We start from the raw sequence: 25751 nt of genomic DNA on the forward strand, positions 1-25751 counted from the left end.
CTAGATATATACTGTATAAGTATAGCTCTACTATATTTTGCTTAGTCTGCTATACGTACTGTTTTTCAGTGTATTTTTCTAAAACACAATTTCAAATTCAGTGTAATTAATGGTAGCTTCAAAGCCTCCATTTATTTACACAGATAAGAAAATTGTGATGTGCTCAACTCTTTCAAAGAACTTAAATATTTGTAACTGCTTTGGGTTTTTGTCAAACAATTAATGGTCCATGGAAGCAAATGATATGCAGTCTTTGAAAGGTAAACTATGAAATAAACAATGTAGCAGCCACTGGCAAAAATTATGACAACAGAGAGGATCTAACAGGTGGCTTTATGATGAGCAGCATCACTGACAGCACGGTGAAAACCAAAAAAGACATTCACACTTATTAAGCCTTTCACCTGACACAAATATTCTAAGCCTCACAATATAAAATTTGCACTTGTCACTTATACACTGCATATTAAATTACTTTGTAAACAACTAAAAATAAGGAAATATATGTAGACTGACAATAATGAATAATTACATGCTGCTCAATGTGCATGCAAATGCAAGTTTTTCCTAACACATGACAAAAAAAAAAAAAACGTAACTTTTAAACACACTTCATAGAATCATTTTAAAGCCTTTGAGTTTCTTTAAACGTGACATTATTAAAACAAGCTCTATATGATCTAGTATTAAAGTTACAGCACTATACTAGGGGAAACTTTCCAAGTCAGCAAGCAAGAATCTCTCTGAGCTAAAAATGGCTCACAGATCTGCCAAATACAAGACAAATAAAGTTCACAGACACAAGTTTAACAGCTGATAGATCAACATGCAGTTAGAGAGTGAAGAATACTAGAACTGCATCGCATATTATTCTGACATACATGAGTCACGGAGCTTTTCTGAGCCGACTGACGTCCTGCTGCAGGTACATATGTTTTGACGATCAATGACGTTATTTTACTTACCAACCACGGCACGCGGCATATATCCACACACCACTGCAACCTAATGCGATCTCACCGGCTTCACAGCCGGCTGCAAAGTAACGAGATTACTGGCGCACGATGTTGTGGTGGCAGCCATATCGGATTCACCTGTGGCGCCGGCGTATGACGTCAGTGACGTTATCACAAAGCACGATTATAGAACTACTCCGGGTACCTTCTGATACCTAACAATATAATTCTATGTGTCACATACACCAAATCCCAATTAATTAATTAGAAGGCCCCAACACATGATCAGCAGTAACAACATTTTGCGTTTCCTGTCCTATTGTTTTCCTATGGAGAGAGCAGTGTCTCCCGACCAAGTGGCACAGCTACCCTCGGCGTGGCGCACCGCTTGGATCTGCCACTGACCGCTGAACTTTCACCTCGTTTGTTACTGACCTTTCAAAGCGCAACCAATGACATAACAGCTGAATGTCACGATGCGGGCAGAAGTTACCGCAGGTGTGTCGAAGTGACACAAACAGAGGAGACAGTGTCTGATGGTCAAGTCTTGAAGGGAACCCCAGAACGGCGGAAGATCTCGCGAGTAATCATTTTATAGTCTCAATGAAGGAACGACGTTGCATTGAAAAATCTCGCGAGAACTTCGCAAATCAAGGGTTCCCCTTCAGATACGATCGAAGAAAAGCGTTTCAGGGTTCCCCAAATTTTAACAACATTAAAAGCAGAATATGATCTCGCCAGTAAATGTAATGCATGGCGAAATGTAAACAGTCAGACTGGGTTATAAAATTTGTGAATCATATAATTTATGAACTTAGTTACTTCCAGAGCTAAAGGTAGCTCAGCTGTTTGTATACCTGGCAGACAGGCCGTAGCGGTTGTAACACTGTGCTACTCTCTGCACCCTAAATGTCCGTGAGGCCGAGACAAATTTCTTATCATGTGAAGGCCCTATTCGAGTCCACCACATAGTATGACAGAGTGACAGAGTAACAGACTGGCCACCTCTATCTAGGTGAAAACTTCACCTAGCCATCTGTGGCTAAGATTAGCGGTTAGCAATATGTAGCTAACATTAGCTACATGCTGCAATAGCTCAAATTAGCTAGCATTACATAAAATGGTACTTTGTTTATCCTTAGGGGTAAACTATTAATAAACAATTAATAAATTGATTTTAAAAATGACTTCATTAACAAAATTAAATAAAAAATAAACCTACCTCTTGTATCCATTTAAAAGTTGCTTCTGAGTCTGTATACCGATGCAAATCACGCGAGATTCTGTATATCACGCGAGAATTGGGGCGAGATTTCATTGGCTCAAATGTTACACACTTCCGGAAGTGTGTATCTGCAGCTGTACCGGGGACCAAGACCCAGAGGGCGCTCCAGAGCAAAAAATTTTTACACACTTTTTACACACATTTCCACATTTTGCTACCTTGTGGGCCAAGTGAGAAAAAAGCAAGAGGCATGTCAGGGGAGGCTTCTGAGACGATTTAAATGAAAATCCGTTGTGGGGTCCACGATTTTGGGCCCCACGACTGCGGTGGGCCCCATGCAGTTGGTGGGCTCCTTTCAACAGGGCCCTACGAAGTAACAATTACGAGTGCACACACACACACACACACACACACACACACACACACACACACAATGTGGTCAAGCCCATGCAAGCAGAGCAGAAAGATAAGGATGAGAAGAAGATTTCCCACAGTGAAAATCTCTTACAACACAGAACAGTATTTGTTCTTGATGTTTAAAGATTTACTCTGTCAATGGTCTGTTGATTTGCAATTTTACGCAATATCACATTCTTCTGAGACCTTCAAATATGACTAGGGTTGGGCACTGAGAACCAATTCCAAATATGAATCCATTCCAAAAATAAGATTTAATTTAGATTCTGCTTGTTCAGAAATTTCACTTGTGATAGTTTCAAATTAAATTGAAAGACCTACCATATGTAGACTTGGCAATCTGTCTGAGCCTAAAGACATGCAAGCTGAATGCATGCACGTCTTCCCGTCTCCTAGTGCATTTGTCTTATCAAATCATGAGTCTAGCATTATTCTCAGTTAATCTACTCAGCCGTTGCAAAGTTTCTTTACTAGCAGGTGAATAGCACAAATTGTGTGAGTCTTGTAACGATCACCTCAATTTAGTAAATGCTATGCTACAAAATGGTTTACAAGGACAGGATACTCTCTATTGTTTCAGTAAAAGTAGCCTTATTGAACTACAAACTATAGCTGTCCTGTCAGTAAAGGCTACCCAACCCTAGATATGATGCAGCTGAAGTACTGTCCAGTCTGTCCAGCGTTGTGATGACCTTCTCTTTTATACTGCATCATTTCTCATTAACATAACAAATGCAGTCAACAGTGATGGCCATAAACAGGGCTAATCAAGACCTTGCTGAAGGCTAAAACTGCAAAAGGTCAGTTATACCGTTTGAATACTGTTGCTTCCTTAACCTTACGGCTATCAGAACAGGTCACGCATTTTACAGCCCTCAAAGGGGTTTGTGGTCAGAGTTGCCCCCAAAGAGGAGGCCCTTGGCTTTAGGGGATTTGGCCCAGTGAGCTGAGGGTTTGGCTGGGCCTGCGGGCGATGGAGAGGCAGCTGTTTACTTGGAGAGAAGCTCTGCTCTTCCCTCCCTCCCTCCTCCTTCACCTCCTCTTTATCCCTCTGCTGTCTGACACTCCCACACTAATGAAGGGCCCTGTTAAAACCACCCTGACATTATAGCACTCTTTAGTCCACGCAAACACTCCTGCGCACATACACACACCCAAGGTCAATTAAACAGATGACTTTCATGTGAGGGCTAGGGTTGCATGGCCATGAGGTGACTGTAGTATCGAGTTGCACAGAGCTGATGTGCTTTTCATGCCCTGTCTGTGCTTGTTGTTGGTCTCGCAGTTTCAAGGAATTTGTGTTTCTGCGTTTTTTCTCAGAAGTGAGCCACTTGATGAAATCTAGCTGAAATAATCAACACAAGTATCTAATAAACACAATTTTCATGTCTGTGAATGTGTGTGAGTGTGTGTTTGTGCGTGTGACTCAGAGTTCGGATGCAGGCCAGACTGGGAAAAAGGCACCCAACTGCATTATGAATGAGGTTCAGCTATAGGGCCAGCATTGGGTTTCGTAGCTCGTTAATCATTAAGAATGGGCACGGGTGGAGGGTTGGGGGGGCCCTGGTGGTAGACGGAGTCATCCTGCCTAAAGTAACCCTTACCCCTGATCCCTTACGCATGAACACACACGTAGAAACACACCCACCTCCAGGCAACCATACCCACACAGTCAATACATAAGACCTGTTAAACCTGCTGGTATTTTTGGTGGAACGGCTTGTTGATGACTTGTAATGCACAGGACTCTGTAATCAGTTTACCTTGGTTTAAATTCCACTGTTTTCATTCAACAATTGGAATAAACAAAGCGTATCCATCACCACATAATGTTCCACCTACACACAGGATTGATTACAGCAATTACTCTGTTGTTCTGCTTTCTACTGCATTCTATATAACAGCAAAAATCTTACTTGTGTGGTTCCTGACCCTATGGGATTACTTACATTCTTTGTACAATCAGAAACATTTGCTTACGTAGTCACTCGTTATTATAATGCCTTCTACACTAATTTCACAATCAGTGCCTGGTTGCATAAACCACATTAAGTTTCAAAGTTATGTTTGTCCCTTAGGTCAAGCAGGAGTAATGCATAAAGCCTCTTATGAGTTTAGATCAGGGATCATCATTGTTTTTTCAGACCATGGGCCTGTTCTCTCATTTGCGTGTAACGTAACATAGTTTCTATGTCAGCAGTACTTGTGGCATTTCTAATATTAGCTGCATTAGCCTCACCTTCTGCACTTTGGAGGGCAAGCCAGAGTCTCTTGCTTGTGAAGTTACAAAATGATCCATTCTTGTTCAAAAGAGTGTCTTGGGATATTAACTAGTCAATATGTTCAATAATATATAGGTACATAGTTTGCTGTTATGGATGGGTGCCACACAGTGATTTACTTCACTTCACAAGGATTCATGGGTAGCCTTTTGTCAGATGTATGCTGGATTCATTTTAATGGGTAGAAAAATGGGTGGAAAAAAGTGGTAGTGTTCCCTCCACCATGACCACAAAATATAACATTAAAAATAAAATTATCTAAATTAAAATCCCCCCTAAAAACAATATAGCTAATGTGAATATATGAGACATGAGTTATATTTGGCTCAACACTTGGCCAGCTAGCTACAAAGTTTCCAGTGCTAACATCAGATCTATATGCTCTAATGAGCTGCATATTGCTTCAAGTATGCAGTGGGTTTTCTCTGTCCAAAAAATGCATCTGGGTATGTCCTCTTCCTGTTCAGTCATTGTAAGCCACTGTCTAACGTTCCACAAATCATTTCACTTATAAGGGACTGTTAGGGGCCCCTTAAAATTTTCTGAGGTCACTAAGGACCTGATAGCAATGCATACGTAGCTAAGAGAAAATACTTAGAGATTAAAGGGTTGTCCCTAACAACAGGAAGGAAATCCTTCCAATCCATCCAATTTAATGCAACTAATTTTTTTTCTCAGGCATTCTAAGATGAAAATTTAAGGGAAACCTGAGCCTAACTGAGTTTATGCAACTGGGCGTAGATATTTTTCACATTTCCAAGAAGCTATTGCAAAACAAGAGAACACTTCAGGAATCAGGATGAACTTTGACTCTTGCGGCAAACAGCAGAAGTTCTTTTGGTCTGAATTTGAATTAGTCTGTATTAAATCCCACGGCTTTATCAACAAAAGCTCTCCCCGTGGACTGCATACTATACATAGCTTTAATTTCCTGAAGTGGATTAAGGCGATGCAGACACACCAGGCTGTAGTGAAAAGCATCTGGACTGAGTTATCTCCCTCTGCTGACCTCTGCCAGTGAATAATGCCTTCTTCTGTTTGGCTATGAGGCCAACTAGCAGAGAAGGTCACTTAACTGCCTTATCAATGTTTAATTAGACTTGCAGCATATCCCGAGATTCAGAAGAATTAAGTAACTCTGACAGTGGATTTCTCAGAGTAAGAAAAATACAGAAATATGTCTCTGCCAGTCTGCGAACATACTGTAGCAAATCTAAACTTCACATTTCATTTTCACTTGTAAATATGACAAAAAGGAACACTTCGCAGCTCAGTGAGATTCATAATTTTGGGTTGCAGACACTGCAACACTGTGGCTGTGGAGGCCCCGAGGGTTTAGCCTCAAGCTGAACTTGTTCTGAGGGGGATGAGTGTAGGAGACATTCACTGTGGTATGAGGTGAAACAGTGACTGGATGTGTGGCAGACCTCCAGGCCATCATGGATTATGAAATCCGTCATTACTATTTGGCCAACCACCTCTCTTCCTCCTCACTTGATTTTAACTCGAACCACATGTTACGGACGCTGTGGATTCTGGGTTGGTTTCTCGGCATTGTAATGAAGTCATGTGCATGTGTACGTGCCTGCCTGTGTGTGTGTGGGCAAAATTCAACAATACTGGCGAGCACTACACTCCGCAAAAAAAATAAACATGACACCTTTGTTCTTGCCTCCATTTTTGAAGAGTTGAAGTAAAAGATCTACTTCTTCTATGCACACAATAGCTTTATTTCTCTCAAACTTTGACCTTTTTACAGCCTCTGAAGGGGGCATGCCAGAAAAAGATCGGGAACCACTGGTTTAACATCAGCTGTTCATCATATAATTGACTATAGAAACAGTCAGTGAACATACCAAGCTTCCATAAAAGTGTGACTTACGGGTAGACACTAATTGTTTCTGCCCTCTTGTGGTTAGGAGTATTAATAACTCTTAGTAGTGATAAAGAGTACAATGATAGATGCGTATTTTAGTTGTTACAAAATAATATGCCAACAACACTAAGTTAGTATAGCTGCACAAAAATAACGTAGCTACAATAAAATGATATAAGTATACTGAATTAATATAGCTACACTAAAATAATAAAGTGATGAAGTGAAAAATGATTACATCACTGGTAAGAGCTGTTAGCTTGTTTATGTTCGTATCATTAGCTGGTAGGTGCCAATTTGTTGTTTTCAGCATGTAGGTTGCAGCTTGGAGGATGTCTGTTGTTTCCTGGGGACTTTGAAAACATGGAAGCAGGCGATGCAATGCCACTTGGCACCAGTGGCCAATGGCAGGACTTATAACAGCAGTGTGCATCCAGTGAGTCAGACCATGGCCCACTCTATTCTGGCTCTGATTGGCTTACTCTGATATTCTTACTCCAACCCTACCCCATCAATTGTCAAGCCAATGCTTAACCAACCAATGAAGTCAATGAGTACAAGCCAATCAGAGGCAGAGTAGGACGGGTCATGACTTCACTCCAGAGCACACCTGTGTAATAATCATATCGGGTGGATAGATTATCTTTGCAGAGATTAAGGGCTCACTAACACAGATTTTAACAAATTTGTGAACAAAATTTGAGAGTAATAAAACTTTTGTGTGCATAGAAGATTTTATTTACTACAAGTCATTGGAGAAAAACAAAAGTGTTGTATTTTTATTGAGTGTACTTTTCTCTGTCATTCTTCCTCCGTGCACTTGCAGCTACAAGTTCTTAAATCAAGTTAACTAGGCCAGTCAGTGATGTGGCAAAATAAGCACTTTATGAGTCACAACCCTCTCCACAGAGCATTTACCCCTCACACTGCACTTTGATCCAAGCCTGGATTATTGACTCCTCAATGCCATATACTATAGAGTCAGAGTAAGAAATATCCTTTTTTTTTCCTCAACAAAACATCTGTTTGACAAACGCTCTGAGCAGCCAGCAGCTCTGCAGCTGGAAACTTCCAGTATGGAAAGAGAGAATTTTGATCTTGGACAGCAGTGGAATGGAAAGCACTCACAATGGCATTTTTGTCTGAGGTGATGCAATGGAGTCGCCACAGCAACTGTGAAGTTATATGCATGACACAGATGATCATACAGACACATAAGACTTATAGAGTGGAACTAAAACATGAATATATCACAGCCCCCTATGGGCTCATGTGACAACATGACAAAGCATGTGGAAATCCTTAAAAGGAAATCGAGCAGTTAGAGTCATTATTTGTTTTCTCCCTAGAAATACTCCATGTTATCCCTTTTATACCATAATCCAGTGGGGCTTTTCCATTGCCTGCACTCGGCGCTACATCCTGTGGAGTTTGGAGGTGGGCCTGTTGGTCCCTGCTGATGGGGGGAGTTCTTAATACCCCACCCAAATTTAGGGGGTCTTTTTTCAGCCAACACCCATTGCTTAGCGAATACCAGAGTCATTGCGTATGGGAGTGGCTGACCAGAAACATGTGTCTGGAAATGTATGTATAAACATGTTCTGGGACGAAAAAGGAAAAATCAGCCGTCATGCAATCAAACGGAAGAAATTAAAACCATAAGAGAGTGAGCAGAAGGAAAAGTAAAGGGGGGGATCACTTAATGATATTTCCTTTGGACTTCGTGTGTTGCCCTGTGACAATGCAAGTGCCATGTTGTTTCAACCCCAGCTAGAAATAACAGGTGTGTGGGAGAAAGAGTCAAAACATGCACAGGCAGAGGTATCTGTTTCCTATTTCTCCCTTCGGAAACATTTCAATAACATGAGACCACATCAGTGAAAGACTGCCTCAAAAGTTTCAAAGAGCTGAGAAACATATTAAACACACGCTCGTCCCTTTACACACATGGCATATATGTTTTCACCCTGTGATCCACTTTAAATGGAACTCAAATTAAAAGAAACTCTTTTGAGCCAATTACGGCCTATACAGTAGGAAATAAAAAGCATTTCCGTCTGCAGGCGCTTTATGTCGGTTTGTCTGATCTACGCAGCAGACCGTGGCGTCCACATTCAACTGGGAGTGGTTAGCAATGTGGTTTGACATAGCAAAGAGGTTTTTTTTTTCCTCTGCTTCACCGCAGAGTTCAAAGACAATGAAGTCAATAGTAAAATACTTTATTGTTTGAGTTATGTACTTTTTGGATTACTAAATCAGTTCTTTGTTTTTTTTTTCTTTATTGCATCTGACATTTATTCTATTTCTCTTTGTTTCTCCCTTTGTTTTTCTAGATGAGCCACGGCCTCTGTCACAGTTAAACGGGCCCCTGCTGGCCCCAGGGCCCCTTCCCCCTCTTACCACCCCACCTACCCCGCCCATGGACTCCCCCGTGCCCTCAGTGTGCCCTCTCCTGCCCACCCCCACTCCTCCCCTCATGCCCCCTTCCTCCTCCTCCCCAGGCTGCGGCAGTGGCAGCGCAAGCTCGGAGCAGCCCGGATCTGGAGCCCCGGTTTCAGGAGCCTCCGGCGCCTCGGCCTCCAGCAGCCCGTCCACACCAGAGACAGAGGAGGACAAGGCCAAGAAGCTGCTGTACTGTTCACTGTGCAAGGTGGCTGTCAACTCCTTGTCACAGCTGGAGGCCCACAACAAAGGTGGGTTCATCTGTGAGCTATGATACGCTGAAATCAAATTGTAAATAGTTGCTAATCAAACCATGTGGGATTAACTATGACGTTGTTCTCCTCGGGTTGTCTGATCATAAAGTGTGACTTTCTGGAGAGGGATCTTTTTAGCGATGGTTGGATTCCTTTCTGTTTACTCAAACCACACACACACAGCTGTTGTTGTTGCTGGAAACAAAATATATCACATCCTGTTGTGTGTCTGAGGCATTTGACCAAAGAATACTCATGTAGCGACTCCTGAATCTGTTGTTTTGACTGTCTCAAATAGAAATTAAAAGTTACTGTCAAAGTGAAAAAAATGTAATTTGTAAAGGGAAAATTCACTACTTTTCACGTGGCTGTTCAGTCAATATGATGGTAAAGATAGTCAGCTGAAGCAATAAATGCATGCTATAGAAAGCTGAGTTGTCCGGCTCATGGAGCCGTGCAGTGCCTGTATACCAAGATGCATTGCAGTTGAGCTTGTGATTCCCACGCCCATGTTGCCATGTATAACCACCCTAGCCAACCCTAGTTATTACTTGGTTGGCCAGAACATAGCATTACATGACAAAACTCATCTAGCACACCCTCTGTCTACCCAGGCACAGAGACGAGGAATGAAAGCTGAAATAGTCTATAGTTCTTCCTTACATCCAGTGACATCACTGTGACATCTCTGGATGCAGGGAGAACAACAGATTTTGCAGCAAAGTGACTCAGTTGTCTTGGTCAGTGTAGAAACACTGAAGAATTTATTGCTTCAGTTGACAATTGTTATCATCAACGGTGACTGAACATCCGTATAAAAACTGCCACATTTTCCCTTTAAAGGCAACCGACCAAAAATGATCCAATTTAAAAGAAGAAATTCATTAAAAGCACTGGCTTCAATTGCAAATACCTTGCATCACCCTCCCCTTCCAAACATGTAGGAGAACCTTTGGTGGCTGTGACACTTGCCAAAAATGCGAAAAATGCAAAAGGCTCTATTGAGAGCGAGTGCTTGGTTTGTCAGTTCTGGGCTACTGTAGAAACATGGCAGTTGTTTTAACATTAATCAATAGACCGGATATGTTTTGAAAATATCTTTACTCTTGACTTTTCTCAAACAAAAAGACAGTTTCAGATAACCACAGTGTCATTCAAAATACAACTGCAAACAGGACGAAATTTAAAATTAAATGGCTTAACATAGAGTCATGTGCATAAAAATAACACAAATGGAGATTGTTTCTCTTACTTCTTGGCTGCTCACAGTGGCACAAAGATACACAAACATACAGTCTATTACCCGACTGCCAGTTCTACCATCTGAGCTGATGGCTTGACTGCAACCCAGCAGAGGGCACACAGAAGAACACTGATCAGCAGATAACCGATCTGTTTGACACTGACTGACTCGACCTATGTAACCGAGCACGGCGCTCCTGGTTTCAGGCGCTCCGTCAAGGTGCCTCACCTGTGTGTGCGCAGTCTCTCGCTCGTACAGCACTCCACTTTCTTCGCCCACACAAGAAAGACATGATTATTTAAAAGAAAACACTCAAACATTTATGATTTGTCTTGTCATTTGCAGCACACAGCATAAAAAACGCTCCCCATAGCCTGAAGCCTTCCACATAAGAAAGTTGCAGAGGAGGATGGCTAAGGCGGGTAACCAGTGCATGAGGGATTTAAGCGGGGGAATAAGAGAAAAATAGGTTGTTATGTGGGTGAGCTCGCCACAGTACCAGCTTCAACATTCTGTCAGACAGCTTTCACACATGACGGCGCTTTCTCAGGGCTCCAAATACCCCTCAGGTGCCCGCTGCCTGCCTGCTTTAATCCTTCATGCCCTGCCAGCTTAGTGCTCCCTTTGACCTTGTTTCCCTCTGGGGACATTTTGTATGTGCTGACCTCCACTCTTTATTCTGGGGAGTTATTCACTCTCCTGCACATAAAGAAAAAACTACAGACACAACAGACAATGAGGAACTGACTCAGTGTAACCGTATCCCACTTGCTTTGAGTAATGTTTGGTGCAGCACAGCTCAGCCATGAAAGCAGCCAACAAATACCTCTCAATGTTGGATAAAGTGTTAATCAATAAAAATGCCTTCAGTGCAAACATTATGGTTAGATTAACCTCTGGAAGACTTAGACCCTTCCTAAGTCATGCCCCATATCACTCCAATAACAGTTGAGCAAACTTGATAACTCTGTCAACTTTCTCTTTTTCCTGTAAAAGTGCCATATAGGGTCACATATTAAATTAGCTAATGTTACCAAAATACTAGCTAACTAGCCAGCTAATGTTAGCAAAACACTAGCTAGCGAATGATTGATGTAGATTAGCTATCTAGTTAGATGGCATTTTGCTAACATTAGCTTATTTAAGATGGGAATGAACAAGTCTACCAACAACATCTTTTAACGTCGTCAAAATTTGTCTTTCTTTTCAACAAACTTCGTACATAGCATATCTAAGCAGGAAACAGCAGAGGAGAAAGTGTATTGTGTTACCAAGTATGCTCAGCTGTCACTGGAGAACAGAATGAAAAGGAGCGGGACTTAGGATGGGTCAGTGCTACTGTTAGCATGACTTTACAGTAGTTGGGTTTGTTTAGTGAGTTTACAAAAAACTTCAACAACAAAATTCAGCCAATTCAGTTGCCAGAACCATTTTATAGCTAACAAAATGCATTATTTGATCATAAAATATAATTTTGCCTTGCATCAGACTTAACTTTCTTCCCAAGTTATCAGGAGATAATCAGAGCTTAACTGCAAGAGGTAAAAATCTGGAAAAGACGTGGACGGCATGATGTCAGACGTACAAGACAAAAAGAAGCCTAACTGATGAGCTTTTATTGAAATTTCAAGTTATTATAATCCACAAAATAGACTGGCATTACTAAGGTAGAAAGTTGAATGAGACTGATTAAAAACATTATGTTTCTTCAACTACTACTGAAATACACTTTTTACAGTGTATTTGACCACTAGCATGTTTACGTTGTCCATCTAAGTTTAAAAAAAGATGACAGACACACAGGTCACATGCTTCTGTCAGCTAGTTGGCTCCAAAGTTCAACCCCTGGATGACTGAGAGAGTTGAAACAGTTGAAACTCTAAAAGGGAAACTGTCTGGAAACAATCACCCTCAAAATCAAAACTGTGCATGTTAGAAGGGTTCAAAAATAAAAGCATATGTCATGCAGACATGAGCAGCATGCGTGGCACAGAAAGAACAGAAGAAAAAGCGAATGAAAACAGAAAGTATGTTACGTATGAAATGTTATTTGAACATTTATGCAACAAGTTCCTGTCAAGCCAGTGTCTGTTTTTGTGTTTTCAAATGTGCCTTGTCTGCTTGTGCGTTGGTTTATACTATGACTCAACCTTACAAAGACAATAAAATCCACTGGGTCATCCATTGTCAGACCAAAATAGAACAAAGGCAAAAACACACATCCCAAGAGCACATTTCTGGCCACAAGTGAAATCCGTCATCCCGGCCCCTTCCTCGCCCATGTGGCGCCCTCAGCGGCCATGTTGCCCACCAGCCACCCCATCCCAATGATTCCTCTCCTCTGTAACCTCTCTCCTCTAGACTTTTGAGGGTGACTCAAATTCAAAGTCAGAGCCAATGACAGTAGGGTACCTTACTTTGAGACTGTTTTTTTTTACAGCCAAGAACAAAATCTGTGACTACTTAATGACAAAATACTCCGGCACACTCTTTGGTTTGCCGCCTCAGACCACTTGAAATGGGAAGTAATGTGCAAGAGCTCCTCTCCTCAGCCACTTGGAGTCGGACTTGTTGAAAACACTGCATATAGAAAAATCACAGCAGATGGACATTTTTTATGGACAACATCTGACAAAAATCTATCGATCAAGCCCATTAAAAGGCCTGAGTGCACATGTAACTATTTATTTCTTGATATTCAAAAGAAACACATATGCTGAGTGTTTTTTTTTTATTGAACTGTTTTGTGTTACACACCCATTCATAATGAAACAAACCTATATATTTTTTGTTCACCAGTAGAGATCCATGATATTGGATTTGGTGATAGTCAGTATTTCCCAACTCATTTTGGCTGATTACCGATACAGTTATATGCTTTTTTTTTATCCAAATTGCAGAGAATATCAAGTCTTTCGTGTAGTAGAGTTTACATATTATTATGCAGTTTTAGTCTAGGCAGACCCACAGGTAGATGCTGACATAAAATAAGCCACAGTGGCACATTCACTGGACAAAATAGGCAAAATACTGCTGACAGTTTTTTCTGCTGGTGCCGGTTTCTCTTTGTTCCTCACAGATTTGTCCTAACGATTGTGATAACAGCTCTTAAGATTGCAAATTAAATTTGCAGTGTTGAAGGAATGTGATATGGCTCCTCCTTGCATGTAAGAAACAGAGCAATCATTGCAAATAGCAACTTTACTATGTATTGTCGGACACTAAAAAAACGCATCCCAGACATATTACTGTTCATCTTTACTCAGCACTATTTGGGATTGACAGAAATGTTTAGAATCAAATTTTAGATATCTTCATTTGTTCTCAGTATGACAAAACACTGAGCTACTGCCCTAAAAATGCAAAGTGCTATTTTCTCACATAAATATTTAGTGAAACAATAAAAAGAACAAGTGTCATCAGCACAGCAAATGTATGACTTCAAAACCCTCCTCAGACCAGATAAACCTGCTCCTCATAATAGCCCAGCCATAAATTTGCAGAGTTTGACATTTACAGTCAAAATTATTGATCGTGACACTGAGGGTTCAGTGGCTTCACTGTCATTGACACATGTGGTGATATAATTTGTGGTGATATAATTTAGTACAGCGCACACTGTATGACCTTATCTCATCCATTCCCCTGGATCAAAAATGATCAGCTACTATAGCTATTATAGTATGAACATCAGAGAGGGCTTTGAGTTCATCTTCCAGATCATCAGCTGCACAACTGTCAGACTGCAGCCCTCTAGTGGCAAAAACAGAGCACTACATCTTCATACAGTGCCATGCTCAGTATGTTGTACATGTGCATGTGGAAATTTATTGGAGAGTCATGGCAGTGGTGCATTTGTGTTTCTTTCATGTCCTGATATTTATCAATGTCACTGTTTCTCCATCAGTGCTTTGAGTTGCAGAGAAATGCTGTCCAGGCTCATTTTACTTCAGACTGATGGAATCAGCATGACTCAGATGTTATAAATAGAGATTCATCTCCATTACTTTTCTTTCATTCAATTCTATTAGCTTCTAAATATGTAATTTCATCTTGGTTAATGATATTACTGACCTGTGTTTTTGCTTGTGTGTGTCCGTCTGTCTGCAGGTACCAAACACAAAACTATCCTGGAGGCACGGAGCGGGCTGGGCCCCATCAAGGCGTATCCTCGCCTGGGGCCCAAGCCCAGTGGAGAGCAGGGAGGGGGGCCAGTGGACCCCAACACTCAGGAACGAACCTTCCACTGTGAGATCTGCAATGTGCGGGTCAACTCTGAACTACAACTCAAACAGGTAGGATTCAGAAATCAAGCAGCCTCTGTATTTAAATCCAAAAATATTATGAATCAGTTTGATTTGATAGTTATAAGTAAAATGCAGCCAACATACAACACATCTGGGGTTGTATTACAGAAGCATCATATCTTAAGCCTTAAGTTAAAATATGAAGAGTCTAGCAGAATTATCTATCTAACTATCTCATCTCAGGTTAGGAAATCCTAAATACTTAATCCAACATCACTTATTGACTTTGATCTGTTACATAGCAAGCAACACTACTTTTCTCATCTCGCTGAGCTGAAAAACTTTCAACCACCATTGTTTTGTTTTTTTTCAAAACATACATTGAAAAATACAAAACAATAGGAGCAAAAGCAGAGATGACCACTTAAAGACTAATGAGTTATAGATTTTGGTAACCTCTGCAGAGATGTCCAAATATGTTCTTTTTGGGAAATTTACAAGAATGCTTTCCTGAAAGATAAAAGAAAGAAAGTGGGCTAAGATAGCAGATACAGTCTCTGCCTTATCCAGCATTCATAGTGTAAAAGCAATGAAAGAGCAGCCATTCAGATATAACAGTTTAGCTAACACTGCTGTCAGCAAACACTACCATTAGCTTTGTTATTGAACATTGTTAGCTGCACTTATCAAGGTAGCTACTACCACAGGCGGAAAAATGAAAGTTGAGACAGTTCAGGGTTATCTAATGTTGAGAGAGTTTGTTTAATATTTTGAGATTTTAGGATGTTGTGTAATGCACATTTTCTATGTTCAGTTAGGAAAATGACTTAGGAACTGTTCATCTGTAATGGATTTTTTTCCTCCTACATCATAACCCTTATTACCATAGTTAAACAGTTAAGATAGGGTCTGCAAGTTAGGGAGATAGTAGAAGGTTTCTGTAATACAGGCCCTGGCTCTTTTTGACTTGTCCATGCAAACATGCATCATGTGAGACCATGTGTAATAGCCATAATTATTAAATTATGGAGCAGATTCCCTTCTTATTACAGCACATTGTAAAAAACATGATCTCAAGATATAATCAGTCCCAAAACTGTACATATGTCTGCTTTCTCACATGTCTGGATGTTTTTGTCCAATATTGGCAGTGTAGTATGGGAAATGTTTTCACTTACGGGAAGAGGGAGTAACTTATGTTCCTGCATTCTTTCCTTTCAGCACATATCAAGTCGAAGGCACCGGGACGGCATGGCGGGCAAGCCTAACCCCCTCCTCAGCCGACACAAGAAGCACAGGGGAGCTGATCTGACGGTAACCTTTCAAGTTTCACTGTTGAATTCTGGCTCCTCCTGTGACACAGTCAGCAAACCTGAGATCCACAGATCAGATAGACAGTGATAATTGAGAACATGAGGTCTGCATGGCCTTGGAGAGTTTAGAACGTGTTGATTTGATCCTTACAAAAGCCTGACAGCTTTTCTGTTTTTGGCTGAGTCCTATTCCTAAAAATATTAGCTCAGTTGAACGGAAACATCTGCATTATGGCATCAAAGGGATAGTTTGGACTATCTTGTGTGGGGTTTTTATGAGGAATTTATCAATAGTGTATTACTAACAGTGGACACAGGTTAACACATCCTCACTTTGAAGAAGCGGAGAGGAGCACCAGCTTGGAAAGCAACCAATATGGTGCTGTGGACAGGGTACACAATGTTAAAAATATTTTCACAGCTTTACTTTACCCTCCTGACTTTGATGAATCCAAACTTATCTTTTAAAACCCTGAAGGCACACTGTAACACAAACAAACTAAGTGATCGAGGCAGTGGTGGAACAGCAACTCCTGTGTTCTGTGAGATAAAATGACTCATTTCTCCAGTTGAGTCTGGTTGAGCAAAAGAGAACAAAATCTGGCTAATATAACAGCAGTTTCCAGTCAGAAAAGGCTATCTGATGTCAAGGCGAAGCTGTCAAAATAATATCAAAATAGCTTACTCTTAAACTGATATTGTTTTTTTTAGATAGACCTTTTTAAGGTGTCTATAAATACAACATGTAGCTGCAATGCTGTGATTCTGACATTTGTTCATTTATGACGTAGTGACGTTCCTGCAACATTACACTTGAAAATGTTACATTGCAGCAATGTTACTGCAACAATACATTAATAGTGTTACTGCAGTAACGATACTGCAATATTACATATAGCATGCAATTTTACGTGATGCTGTCACAACATCTCCAAACACTGGAGGAAACATTGGGATTTCCTGGCGATGATGGAATTGTACTTGTTAGGTTGCTACAACTTTATATGTGACGCCTCAGCAAAGTCAGGTGTCACAAAAATTTTGCAAGGTTTTGCTGATAACTGTCCACAGCAGTACATTGTGTAGTGTCCATGCTGGTACCCCTCTCTGTTTCTCTAAGCTGGGAGCATGGTAGGTAGATACTGTAAGCACCTCGTGTTACCCCACTTCAAATAATCTGAACTGTCCCTTTAAGGTCTATACCTGTTTCTCCTGCATGTGTCGACCTTCTGGAACTAATCATTTTATCCCACTCTCTCTCTTGTCTTGTGTCTCTTCTGTTTATAGTCTTCTTTGACCTTCTCCAAGGATCTCACCAAAGCTTTGGGCGCAGGGCTCTTGCCCAATCCCTTGGCTGTTGCTGCAGCAATGGCCGCTGCAGCTTCCTCAAACCCGCTGGCTCTCCGCGCAGCGGCTCCCGCACCCCACCCACACCACCACCTATTGCAAGGCCCGCCTCTCAGCCACGCCATCCTGAGACCCGCCCCTGGGCCCATCCGCACCACCCACGGGCCGATCCTCTTCTCCCCGTACTGACACATCACCCTCTGACTTCGGCCAGTCAGGAACAGCCACTCCAAAAGCACACTGTGAAGATACAAACATGATCAACAAACAGCAATTGATAGGGGGAATAAAAAATCCAACCATTTAAATATTGAACTGAGAGAAAAGCAAGGGAAAGGAGCAGCAGAGAGGAGTAGAAGTAAATGTCTCTCTTTCTTCCCTTTACCTGAAACTCTCCCTTCATTTCAAAGACTTCTGAGTGACCCACAGATGGGATGAGCAGAGGAGAGATTTTCATTATGCATTGAACTCCCTTGTACATCTCTCACCTCCCCCTGGTCCCTCTCCCTTGCACTGTGGCCCTGTCATGGCCGCCTCGATAGCTACAGAACAAATACATGCAGACCTTTCTAGAAACCACATGTAGTGTTACATAATTATTCTGGGCCAGGTTGGTTCTCTCCTGTCATCACGGCTCAACGTGTTCTTCTCATCCTATGCACCTCAAAAACCAAGACAATAATGTTATGTCAGTAGGGTAGCTGCTTCCATCGGTCTTCGCTGTATGCGCCACATGTAGCTGTGGCGGCCTCCACGGTACTGTACATGTCCCCTTCTGCTCCGGAGGCCAGCAACTCTTCAGTTTGTGACACTAGGTCCTCGCTAGAAACAACATGACTTCGGCTGACAGGCAGGTGGTAGCCGCATCTGAACATGTCTGATGGTTGTGGGTTGGGGGGAGGGGGGGTAAGAGAGCAGAAAAGTGACTGTGGGGGATTACACTCTGCTGTCATTTTCTGAGAGGGAGAGGTGAGAGGAGGGCTGGCACGGGTCAGCGGATGGATTGACCCCGGGCAGCATGCAGACACACACAGGCCCAAACGAATCTGTGTTTGAAAATAGACTGTGCCGACAAAAAACGCCACAGGGCACATCTGCCAACCTCCATAACAGTCAGAGAGGGGCCGCACTAAAGGGAAGAGAGGAAACAAGCAGAAGTCACACATTGGTACATACTGTACTGCTGTATTTCATACATGAGCCCCATGTTTGATGGTAAGAACCTGCACTCTTATGTACAGTAATGAGAACTACTGTACTGGAGAGGGCATAGTTCATATTTGGTGACACATTAAGCCATCACAAAGGATATTGACGTCCACACATTTCGTCTCTTCATTTGCAGGGTGATTGACTGTGTAGGTGGGACTTATGTGTGACCCTGTGTACTGATGTATTTAGTCGTTTCTGCATGCAGCCTCGCAATAAGATCCTGCAGGGTCAGGCTTCTGCATCATCGGGTTGATCTCTTTCATTCCTGCCCCATCCTCCTCCTCCACCTCGCCTCCCTCATCTCCAGAGGTTCATACAAGTCTATAGCAGAGGGCACACTGACACTGGCAACCATAATGCTCAAAGGGAACAAATTATAGAGAGGAAGATGAAAGCCAAATACATTCTTGGGAGAAGTGATCTTGAGCTGGAGTGACAACCGAGCCAGAAGCCCCAGAGCGGGAGCCCGAGACGACGTCCAGCTCAAGGCATCTATCGATACTTCCTGTCTTACAACTGAAAGCCATGAAATGCACCATGATTTGTTTTCTTTTACAAAGACTTGGTGAGCACTTTGTTTTGTTTTGGTTTGGACTGTTGGTTTGCATTTATATCACACATTAAAAAAGAGCAAAATAGAAAAGACAATAAAAATATTTTTGTAGGTAGGAAATGTTAATAACTGCATCCATGAAGGGAAAAGAAGAGAGAAATTATCGGATGAATGTGGTATTATTATATAAGTGTTGACTCAGACAGACAGACAGTGACAGTGGGGAGCCACAGAAGCTAGCTAAGCAGCAGCAGACCTATCTTGCTCGACAGCTTGAAACTATCACCCTTTTCTGAACGAGATGTACACTGTGCCCTTTCATTGAGAAGCAATGAGCTCTAATGTCTTACCTTTGTCTGAATATTGCAATGCAATGAGCAATTTTTATCAGAGTGACTTGTTATCATTGTGACATGTTGTGACATGTTGTCTGGAGTCATGTGTAAACTGGGAGCACGACCAGCTGACAGACCTTTCTGTTCTTCCACGTGGAGTACAAGCCCTTGAAGGGATATTGAGAGAGAGACAGAGGTGTAGCTGGGCTTAGGGACCGACCCTTCATATTAAAGGGCCTTTTTACTATGGTAATCTCTGCTTGGGGAACAGGGTACAACGCCAGGTGTCAAGGGATTAAAGCTAGACTTGTTCAACAGGCTTATTTTTTAAGTTGGACTTACTGAGTTGCATTATTTTTTTTTTTTTCTGTGTGTGAGAAATGTGTTTCAGTGAAAATCCTGAGGAACATTATCAATGCCATTACTTAAAGAAGAAGCTGGCTTGGTGTCGGCTTCCACCGTTGTGCTCTTTTTTGTTGCTAAACGAAACCTTCTCTGCGGAGTTCATTTTGTGAGTGAGAAACTATTCCAGGATCCGTGCTCTCCTTCCTGTTGGTGTGTGTACCATATGTATTCTAGTGTGTGTTGGGACCTGCTCTCTCCCCACTTCCCACCAATCAGAGACAGAGGCAACCTGGAGCTATAAAGTGGCCTAACACAGTAATGGAGACAAAAATCCTGCACATGTTTGATTTGGGCCGATTGATCAACCATCCTGGAGACTTGATCAATGACCGATCTAATCAAAGTACAGCAATATTGTCCCTGGTAGGTCAGCCAAGTAGCAGCGCCACAGATATGTCCATATTGTCCTAGATATGTTCATACTGCGGTAATCCCCACTGATTCATCTTCATTATTCACATATGGGAAATAAATGTTAGATTCCTATTTTCTGGGCAGGTATTTCATGTTAGCTGTGTTTAGGCTATTAGCCTTAGCCTTATTCTGCCCTCAGCCTCTCCCAGAGCAGAGAGAAAGACGGAGAGGCTATGGTGTAATTTTGTCTTGCCAATAAAGTTATTTTTGAATTTCATTGTCTGAGGGGACAAAGAGTTTGTATGGCGAATTGTAGCAATACCTGACTCATTCTGGCTACTCTTGTTTATTGCAATAAGAAAATTAAACAATAAATGTGTATGTGAGTAAAACATTATAAATGTAATTTAAATGAAAAAGAAACTTTATGGTAAATACTATTGGTATCAAGAGAAACCATGGTGGGAAAAAAAAGTAAATGTCAATAAATCATTAAATGAAAGTGAATGTCTTCAGAGCTTTTATGACTCATCCACTGTGTGATCCAACACCTGTCAACTGTCATAACTGATAAAGAAAGTGATAGAAATATCTCATGTATCTCTGACACACACACACACAGACAGGATCATTCAGTGCATCACAGTCCTAGTACATGTGCATGACATTAATAAAGATGTTTCCAGAGAAAATCCACCCTATAACAGACTTTCATCATATTATTTCACTTTAATCCAACACACAGCCTGCTGAAAATATCTGATGTCGTTAGGTGAGACTTTTTTTAGTGAGACCATTGACGTCCATTGTCCATTGTTGACTGACTCACAGATTATTTTCTGTAGATATGACATCATAAAGAGTTTAAATTACAGTAAAGCTGTGAATCACAAAGTACTCCTTCCAATAAACTCGTAATCACTACCGTCATTAATGCCCCCCCCCCCCCCCCCCCCACCCCCCACCCCCATTATTGCATGATTATTACTGGTCCAGGAGGAAACTCCAGGATGTGTCTGCAATCTGGTCTCTGTGGCTTTCAAATAAAGGAAAGACTTTTCACATTCAATTAAAAGATACCAGAGTTACCATAGAGGTGAGGTCATGAACGATAGTCAGTGGCAGGAGAGACCTAATTTTTGGAACTGTGACACAAATTGCACATGTTGTTAAAACGTCAAGAAAGTCCCAAATTGATGATAGTTTTACTGTTGTAGTTTATTTTAGTTTTATTTGAAACCACTCAGTGAACTACATGTTGCTGCAATCTTGCTGCCCTTTATAATGTTATCTTACTGGAAGTGTTTTATCCAATGAAAGAAAGAAAGAACAAATAAGACCTGTTGTATAAAAACACACAAGCATCATAACTTCAGCAGCTAATGTTGTGATTCAAGGAAAAATTCAAACAGGATCAAAAAATAATTTGTCTCTCACTGCTTACTACAGTTCATATTTTTTAGGTTAGATCCCATAACATCAAGGGTAAATTGTACATCTATGAAGGCAATATTAATGCTGAAAGGTACATACAGGTTTCTTCCTGTCACATCTTCCACTGTCTTAAGATTAAAGGCCCCAGAAATATAAAAAAAGTATAAAAGTACATATGTATTTCATGTATAATTACAAAGAACAATGACGTTTATCAGTTTGAACCTTAAATATCTGGTGTTTATACTGTTTTCCACTGAATAAAGGTCTAAAAGTATTTGCAAATTATTGGGATCTGTTTTTAATTATGTTTTACACACATCCCAACTTTTGAATGTAGTGGGACAGGTGTTGTCAGCAGGTGAGTGGGGGAATGAGGAGTGTATGTTATTTATCATTTTTACAAAGTAGTTAACAGAGTCACTCAGTAGAAGTAAGGAGGGAGAAGGAAAGAAGATAGTGATGGTAATAAAGCAATAAATCAATACTTTGGACTCAAACACCCCTATGTGACACGTAAAGCGACAGCATTCAGCAGAGGTGGTCTGACAAAGCTCCACCCCCTGCGTGACTCATTTTCACTAAAGAGAGACGCACAGACTGAATCACGGATGATCAGATTCATTTTCAACCCAAACAAACAACTTCTGAGTGAGTTCGGCAACAGGAGAGAAAAGTGGAGAACGGCGACACTGGCTGCTTCAACCTTCTGACATTGAATGTGAGTTTGACTAAAACTGAACTCAAAGTGAAAGTAAATTTCAGTGAAATTAAGGGTGGAAGAAAGGGCAGCCATAACTGATTGTACTTTCTGTCTGCTGTGCTTTCAGCTTCACTCACAGACAAAATGGCTACGCAATCAGAAAAGGCTCTCCGCTGTCCGGTCTGTCATGACATTTTCAGAGATCCCGTTGTTCTGTCTTGTAGCCACAGCTTCTGTAAAGTCTGTCTGAAGAGGCGGTGGAAAGAAAAACAAACACGTGAGTGTCCAGTTTGTAAGACAATATCGTCAAAGGCAACACCACCATTAAATCGTGTGTTAAAGAACCTGTGTGAGACCTTCTTGTTGGAGAGAGATCAGAGAACAGAGGATCTCTGCAGTCTGCACTCTGAGAAGCTCCAACTCTTCTGTGTGGACCATCAGCAGACAGTCTGTGTTGTTTGCCTGCATTCAAAAGCACACACCAACCACAAATTCAGACCCATCGATGAAGCTGCACAGGAACACAGAGAGAAGCTCCAGAAATCCCTGAAGCCTGTACAGAAGAAACTGGAGATCTTTAAGCAAGTTAAAGTGAAGTTTGATCAGACAGCAGAACACATAAAGTTCCAGGCCCAACATGCAGAGAGGCAGATTAAAGACGAGTGTAAGAAGCTTCACCAGTTTCTAGACAAGGAAGAGGAGGCCAGGCTGGCCGCACTGAAGAAGGAAGAGGAGAAGAAGAGTCAGATGGTGAAGGAGAAGATAGAGGCTCTGAGCCGAGAGATAACAGCTCTTTCAGACACAGTCGGAGCCACAGAGGAGGTGCTGAGAGCTGAAGACATCTCATTCCTGCACAGCTATAAGGCTGCAGTGAAGACAGTCCAGAAGTGTCCCATGACGGATGAGCCACAGCTGCTCTCAGGAGCTCTGATAGACGAGGCCGAACACCTGGGCAACCTGACCTTCAACATCTGGAACAAAATGAAGGAGATGGTCTTTTACACTCCTGTGATTCTGGACCCAAACACTGCTGGTCCAAAACTGATCGTGTCTGGAGATCTGACCATGGTGAGAGGAAGAGAGGAACAGCAGCTTCCTGACAATCCAGAGAGGTTTAATTATAACTTCTCTGTCCTGGGCTCCAAGGGCTTTAAGTCAGGGACACACAGCTGGGTTGTTGAGGTTGGAGACTGTGTATACTGGAGACTGGGTGTGTCAGCAGAGTCCGTCCAGAGGAAGGGAGACATATGTTCTGGGTTATGGGCAATATGCTTCAATGAAGGTACATACACAGCTTTGTCGCGGGATCCATCCATTGTTCTCAGAGTGGAAAAGAAGTTCTGGAGGATCAGAGTGACTCTGGATGCAGAAAAGGTGTCGTTCTCTGATGGTGATACTGACACACACATACACACCTTCACACACACTTCTACTGAGAAACTGTTTCCATACATTTACAGTGGGGGTAAACTGAAGATACTACCACTGAAGTCCGTCTCTGTGACAGTGAAATAGAGCATTGAGAGATAAGGAGGGTGATTACCAGAACTGATCCCATCATCAGATGGTCTCTAGTTATACATACATGTATGAAAGTCAGTGAATTGAATGTGTTATTCTGCATGTGCTCCTCCTGTTGTCTCTTTAATCCAAAGATGTGTATTTTTGTTCTAGTTGCTTTTGTTGTTGCTTTGAATTTTTTTTTGTTCTTTATTTTAGTTTAGTTTGTTTCTGTTGTCGACCATTTCATATGCAAAATGATTTCCTATTTTCTGTTTCCTGGACACTGTTCTTTATAAATTGTAGTTTTTAAAAATGATTTTTGCTTGTGTGTCTAGCCATGAAGACCAGCAACCACATTGTGGAAGCCAATTTTTCCAAATAAAGAAAAAATAATCAATTTATCAATAACTGCATGTTAGACCGGCAGAACATTGTTCAGATTCAATAAATTTTACTTCTAGTCCAGATTATTAAACTTCCAAACATAAAATGTTTGTGGAGAAACTGCAATAAGAGAATATTTGTTACTTTGCTCTATTTATGATTGAAAAGTTACTGTAAGAATAAATTGATTATCAAAATAAATTCAGATTGTTTTTCTTTGACGATTTGATGAATAGCTTCAGCTGTAGTGTTATTAGTTATTTATAGCCTCAGCCACCAGAGGACAATAACTGGACTTCTCATTTAAGGCTTCAAACTTATAATTCATGAAGAGGATATGTCTTTTTGATTTCAGCAGTATTGTTTCTACAGTAACACTGACAGTGTCGACTATGAGGCAACTGTTATCTATCTGTTAAAATCATAAAGCAAAGAAACACACTGTAAAACCGACAGTGGAATAATCTGTCAGCCAATCAACAGCAGAGTAGAAATTAGACTAGATTAAATATTAATGTAGGTTTTATATGACAGGATAAAATTCAGACACAGAAATGAATTATATTTCATCAGAGATTTCAACACTAAGCACCCATTTTATAACTGTACAATTTAATACAAGTGCTCTGCTAAAATATCATTTATATAGGCTATATGGCACCTTCAAAACACAGTAAGTGTTTTACAATAAAAACAGACCCCATTTAAAACACAAAAACTCAGTTGCATCAACAAAGATTAATTTAATCTAAAATAAGGTTTAATCAGAGTTTAGCCAATGAAGGTTTAAAATGAATAAATACATATTCAAAATTAAGCAGAGATCCATCACACTTTTTGCATTGAAAACTAATCTCTCTTTAGTAAATGCAAGTTCATTGATTAAATGCCTGCTTACCAAAATTAAAACAGGTAAATAATAAAAAAGAAAATGTTAAATTATTCTAATCAATTATAAAATCAAGTGCTGTCGAGATCCAGTAAGTATATAAAAGAGGAGAGAACAATGTTTCTGCTGCTCTGTATTAGCCCACTCATAATGGCTTGGCAGAGAAGCTCTAATTTCTCATCCTTTGAGAAAATCTTGCTGGCTGAATTAATGGAGCAATGTGGTGCAATAATAGAAGATTAAAAATGGACAATGGCATAGTAAGGAAAAACAGCGACTGGGAGACTGTTGGAGTGAAAGAAAGGAGAGACATAATAAAACTCAGTTGGGTTGAGTCTGTCTTTCTTTGAGGAGTTTGATTATTTTGCTCAATCTGT

General features: G+C 41.0%; 2 protein-coding genes across 4 annotated transcripts in view; both read left to right on the forward strand.

The window, feature by feature from the left end:
• The window catches only part of znf385a (zinc finger protein 385A), a 117920-nt gene extending 96957 nt beyond the window's left edge, over positions 1–20963 (forward strand). For all 3 annotated transcript variants that reach the window (XM_084720995.1, XM_084720996.1, XM_084720997.1), the window contains 4 exons: positions 9090–9449; positions 14806–14990; positions 16164–16256; positions 17543–20963. In XM_084720995.1, the coding sequence (XP_084577121.1) occupies positions 9090–9449; positions 14806–14990; positions 16164–16256; positions 17543–17791 (887 nt within the window). In that variant the 3' untranslated portion in view covers positions 17792–20963. The remainder of the gene's footprint in view (positions 1–9089; positions 9450–14805; positions 14991–16163; positions 16257–17542) is intronic.
• Positions 20964–21444: 481 nt separating this feature from the next.
• LOC146325150 (nuclear factor 7, brain-like) lies at positions 21445–25158 on the forward strand. The gene is made up of 2 exons (XM_084719993.1): positions 21445–22616; positions 22726–25158. Exon 2 carries the CDS (start codon positions 22743–22745, stop codon positions 24111–24113), a length of 1371 nt encoding a protein of 456 aa, XP_084576119.1. The 5' UTR covers positions 21445–22616; positions 22726–22742; the 3' UTR covers positions 24114–25158.
• The last annotated feature ends 593 nt before the right edge of the window (positions 25159–25751 follow it).

This window comes from Lutjanus erythropterus, chromosome 6, assembly GCF_056507025.1.
Source record: "Lutjanus erythropterus isolate fLutEry1 chromosome 6, fLutEry1.hap2, whole genome shotgun sequence".
Lineage (NCBI taxonomy): Eukaryota > Metazoa > Chordata > Actinopteri > Lutjaniformes > Lutjanidae > Lutjanus > Lutjanus erythropterus.